The 5,540-nt window shown below is 51.7% G+C and overlaps 1 protein-coding gene across 1 annotated transcript in view; it reads left to right on the top strand.

The window, feature by feature from the left end:
* Nucleotides 1-265: 265 nt before the first annotated feature.
* FBXO42 (F-box protein 42) overlaps nt 266-5,540 on the top strand; it is a gene marked incomplete at its 3' end in the record, with an annotated part of 31,733 nt that continues 26,458 nt past the window's right edge. Inside the window, exons 1-2 of the mRNA XM_010017622.1 lie at nt 266-512; nt 3,690-3,806. Coding sequence (XP_010015924.1) covers nt 266-512; nt 3,690-3,806 — 364 coding nt within the window. The remainder of the gene's footprint in view (nt 513-3,689; nt 3,807-5,540) is intronic.

A 5,540-nucleotide genomic window follows, 5' to 3' on the forward strand; every position in this document is an offset into this window, starting at 1 on the left:
GAACAGGGGTATTTCCCCCCATGTGCTTCTCAGGGCAGAGCAGCCTCGCTGGCAGAACTGGTTTCCAGGGGAGCAGGGGCTGCAGAGCTGTCACTTCCATCCTGTCTCACCTCAGGTTGCTCTCAGTTCCATGGGGATCCCTTTCACCATCACTGCCTGGCCCCACAGTGCAAACCAACCAACTGGGGCCACTGGTGCTGTTAATTTTCCTTGTGAGCTCAGTGTTGTCTCTTTCCCCCCTCCTGCAGCTGTGAAGTGGAATGCCATGGCCAGCTCCTCGGACAGTGAAGATGATGGTTTCATGGCTGTGGATCCAGAAGATGCTGTGGTGGAGGGGACGATGGAGCAAGATGAGCCACACACTGAGCTGGAGGTGGAGGAGACCAGGCACAACAGATCAATGCTGGAGCTTCCTGAAGAGGTTTTGGAATATATCCTCTCTTTCCTCTCACCCTACCAGGAGCACAAAACTGCTGCCCTCGTCTGCAAACAGTGGTATCGACTAATCAAAGGTACAGATCCCTGTGTTGAGGGGGCATTTCAGTTGTTGGGGATGTGTAACCCACCTGCTCTTAGCTTTGTTTTAGCCTTACTTCTTGTTTTTCCCTTCAATTGGGAAATCTGAATCCTGCAAGATGCCAGAACAGAAGCTACAGCCACCAGGTCACTTGCTTTGCTCAAGGCATTGCTGAGAACAGCAAAGAATTGAGCCCTTCAGCCTCTTTGAAGTGTAAAGGAGTGAAACCCCCAAAGCCCAGGATAGAGCAGCTCACTGAGGTTGCTTTTGAATGCTCCCTGTTGACCTGGCACTCAGCTTCCCTCCACCACCCAGCAGATCCCACGTCCAATGTGGCTGTGATTGTGCTTCCTTACATCTTGCTTGGTAATAACCTTCCCAAAGCTTGTGCTTTCAGCTGGAAACAAAACTCTGTCTGGTTCTTACAGCTCTGCTGAAGAGAAGTGCTGTATAAAATCTACATTAACATAGATCTACATATTCAGGCTTCCTCAAAGAGTAGCCCTGAGACACAGATACTTCTCTTTGCTTCCACACAACATTAACCCTGAAGCCTCATGGGGATATTTTAATGCTAGATAGGTATGATATGACAGGTAGGTAGGTAAAGTTAGGACAAGGATATAACCTGAGTGCTCTGCTCCCGTGTTTCTGGAATACACTGTATTGTTTCCATGATGTTTCCATTGGGAACATGTGCTTTGAGAGGGATGAGGCATGCTGCTGCACAAGTGGAGAACACAGAGCAGCTGTCAGGTGAGAGATGTCTGTGAGTGTTGGGGGGGGTCATGGCTCATCTGTGGGCTCCTCTGCACGTGTGAGAGCACTGCTCGGTTCCTGGCACCTTCTGCCTTGCCCAGACTTGGACAGGCTGGAGATTAAATAAAGCACAGCTACTTCAGCAGCACAAAAGGACTCTTTTTGCATCATTTTGGGTCAGCAGCAGCCTGCACCCCTGTTGAAAGGCTGCATCAAAAGGAGGAGGAGCAGCAGGTTGAAGGTGATCCTGCTCTTCTGCTCTGCTCTGTGAGACCCCACTTGCAGCACTGGGTGCAGTTCTGGTGTCCTCAGCATAAAGACACGGAGCTGTTGGAGCAAGTGCAGAGGAGGCCACGAGGACGATCAGGGGCTGGAGCAGCTCCTGTGTGGAGACAGGCTGAGAACATTGGGGCTGTTCAGCCTGGAGAAGAGGAGCTGCTGGAGACCTCAGAGCAGCTTCCAGAGTCTAAAGGGGGCTACAAGGATGCTGGAGAGGGACCTTCATCAGGGACTGGAGTGACAGGACAAGGGGTGATGGGTTCAAACTGAAACAGGGGAAGTTCAGGTTGGAGATAAGGCAGAAGCTCTTCCCTGTGAGGGTGCTGAGGCGCTGGCACAGGGGGCCCAGAGAAGCTGGGGCTGGCCCATCCCTGGCAGTGTTCAAGGCCAGGTTGGACACAGGGGCTTGGAGCAACCTGCTCTAGTGGAAGGTGTCCCTGCCCGTGGCAGGGGTTGGAGCTGGATGACCTTAAGGTCCTTTCCAGCCCAAACCAGGCTGGGATTCTTAGGATTTCAAGTGTCAGCAGCCCTTGAGTTGCTGCTTGGATGCACTTTCTCACCCAGGGCTTGTTCCTGGAGCAGCCTTAGAGACGCAAAGGATGCAGCTGGAATCAAGCACCCAGTGATTCACCCCTAAAGAGACTGTGGGAAACATCCCTGCAGTGGAGGGGAGGGATGAGCAGCCCGAGACACAGCCTGGCCTTGGAGCTGTCCTTGGAGTCCCCACTCCCAAGGGATGTGTGGTGCTGGGCAGCTCTGCTGGTTTTGTGGCCATCACAGCACAAAAGGGCAGTGAAACTGCCAACCTGCGAGGGGTCACTCGAGGTAAAGCATTGATTCCTTTAATCCTGGCTCATTTTTCCTGTTTGTCAGGATACATCTGCTATCAAATCCTTTACTTAGCTCCCGTTTCCTGCGTGACTCTCTGGGACCAGCTGCTCGAGGACCCTGGGTTTCATTTCTTATTATTAATAAAACTTCCTGCTTTCTATGCAGTGTGATTCCTTACTGGGGCTGTTCCCAGCACCAGGCTTCCAGTAAGCAAATCCTTGGGAAAGTCTCTTGGCAAGTTGTGGCATCCTCTGCAGAAGCCACCAAGTTTTCTGCAGAACTTCTCCAGAGGCTCCTCTTTGGGCAGGGAGCAGGATCCAGCCCCTCACAGCACACACGCAGCCACGTGTGCTCCATACACAGTGCTGGGGCTGAGCTGCTCCATGAGGAAGTGATGGCAGCCAGATCCCCTCCCTCCCACAGCTGAGGAGGAATGTTCTCACCTGGGACACGCTGACTGCTAGCACTGATGGCTCCTCTCACATTTAAAAAGCTCATGCAGGAATGATGTTTTAGGAGGGTGCATGTTGTTTATCCTGGAAAGTCTGTTAAGGGAAAGGCAGCTGCTCCTCTGGGGTGTGATTAGGGAAGAGCAGAGCTGAGTTGCAGCAGAGGAGGATGAAAACCAGCTCTGTGGAAGCATCACACATGCTGCCCTTTCCCAGAGGCTTTGTTTGCCAGGCTAGAGGTGACAGCAGAAAGACAGTGAATTGGTTCAGTGAACGTTGCTCATTGCCACGTTTGCCCAGTCCCTATTTTCTATTCTCTTTTATCCTCCAAATTCCAACCAGCTTACTTATAATCATAGAATCCCAGAGTGGTTTGGTTTGAAAGGGACCTTCAAGTGTCTCACTCCTCCAGCTCCAACCCCTGCCACGGGCAGGGACACCTTCCACTAGAGCAGGTTGCTCCAAGCCCCTGTGTCCAACCTGGCCTTGAACACTGCCAGGGATGGGGCAGCCACAGCTTCTCTGGGCACCCTGTGCCAGCGCCTCAGCACCCTCACAGGGAAGAGCTTCTGCCTCAGAGCTCATCTCAATCTCCCCTCTGGCAGGTTCAAGCCATTCCCCTTGTCCTGTCCCTCCATCCCTTGTCCAAAGCCCCTCTCCAGGTTTCCTGGAGCCCCTTTAGGCACTGGAGCTGCTCTAAGGTGTCCCCTTCAGGAGCCTTCTCTTCTCCAGCTGCCCCAGCCCAGCTTTCTCAGGCTGTCTAAATACAGGAGCTCTTTCTAGTTGCTGTCAGGCTGCTTGTGCAGTTTGTTCCTAATGTGTCCCAATTTTGCTGATGTCTCGTTTCTCCCCAGGCGTGGCCCATCAGTGTTATTACGGCTTCATCAAAGCAGTGCAAGAGGGAAACATTCAGTGGGAGAGTCGCACTTACCCCTACCCCGGCACCCCCATCACACAGCGCTTCTCACACAGTAAGTACCTGCTGGGAAGCTCTGCTCAGCCTGGTTTGCCACTGGACACTGCAGCCCAGGGGGTTGTGCTGCATCCCTCGGGATCCAGCAGTGCTGCACACGCCTGTCACTGCGGCAGAGTAACACTCAGCTCTGCCAACACAAGTGCTTTGCACGGGGACGGGGATTCCGTAGCTGCTTGTTGTGGTTATTGGCTTATTGCTCCTAGGAAACGTCAGTGGAGCTGGGGTGGGATCTTGGCTTTCTGGTTTTCATAGCATCATGGAATGGTTTGTGTTGGAAGGGACTTAAAGCTCATCCGGTCCCAACCCCCTGCCACGGGCAGGGACACCTTGCACTAGAGCAGGTTGCTCCAAGCCCCTGTGTCCAACCTGGCCTTGAATTGATACTGCAGTAGAACTTGCTTGTAGTGCAGCAGCACTGTGCTGCCTCAGCCTGCTCTGCAGGTGGACAGTCACACAGGACAAGACTTCCATCCCCAGGGCTTTGTCCCTGGTCTCATCCCTCTGGGAGGCCGTTCTTCAGGGAGCCAGTGTCATACCTCTGAAGGTGAATAACCACAGGGTAAGCCCTGCGATCCCAAAGCCAGGAGGTGTAAATGGTTTCATTCCCACTAATAATTCATGAAGCAACCAGCGCAGTAGAGAGCATTCCAGGAGACACTGCAGGAAGCTCTGGTGAAGCCATGGAGCTCTTTAGACTTCCTTGTCCTCCTAAAGGCTGAAAGTCCTCACTGTTCGTAGCTTGCTTTGAAGTGTTCGCAAAGTGCTTATTAATGACTCCCCAATCTGTGTGTATTTCCCCTCAGTTCTTGCAGCCGCCTTCAACCTGTGAGCTTTAAGGCTGGCTGGAAATGCCTGAAATAGGCCCAAATATTGCTCCAAAGACACTGAGTGCTCTGTAATTTATTCTGTTGCCCATTGGGGGCTTCGCTGTTACACTCCATCCAACATGAGCTGTCTCCCTAAAGCCACTGCCCTCGGAGCATGTCATCTGGATTAGCCTCTCTGTTTGATGCTGTCCTGGCTCTGGTCAGCCCTCAGCTGCTCCACAAGCGTTATTAATGCACTTTCTGTGCAGAAAGCTAATCCGGATTAACTCATTTGCTGACTTAAATGGATTTTTTAAAGCAGATCTGCAGTATCTGCTTTCCCTCCACTGAAGTGTCGCGTGTTGGTGGATTCCTGCATTAAACTGAAGCTGCGAGTGATTAATTGCAGAAACTCAAACTGAATCTCTAAACCTAAACTGCTGAGATGCTGAGGTGAAGAAGAACAGGAGGTTTGGGACTCCCAAATCTCTTTCTAGGGGTGAGTAATGCACCAGTTCTTGGAGAAGACGTCATCTCCCAGGCACGAGCCACTGAAGGCAACAGGCAGCAGGAGCTGGCACCAGAGCAGTGGTCAGGGCTGTCTGACTTCCAGGATTTATTACAAATATCCCACAAATGCTCTTACGGAGCGTAAAAGGACAAGCAAGAGAATTCTAAATAGTTGGAGGTCAAAATGTCTTCTCTCAGTTCCGAAGGGAGGAACAGAAGAACTGTTTGATAAGGAATAATGAATGGATATTCCCATCGTCTCGTGGGGAGGGAGCGTTTGGCAAAGCTCATACAACTGATAACAAACCTCAGGGATGAGCTGTAGCTTTTCGGAAGGGTTTAAAGCTGCAGAACATCATCCTATAGCAATAATGTTGGTTTTTTCAGGTCTGAATGTACCATCTTAGGGAAAG

Source organism: Nestor notabilis, unplaced genomic scaffold, assembly GCF_000696875.1.
Source record: "Nestor notabilis isolate BGI_N333 unplaced genomic scaffold, ASM69687v1 scaffold27916, whole genome shotgun sequence".
NCBI classification, from domain to species: domain Eukaryota; kingdom Metazoa; phylum Chordata; class Aves; order Psittaciformes; family Psittacidae; genus Nestor; species Nestor notabilis.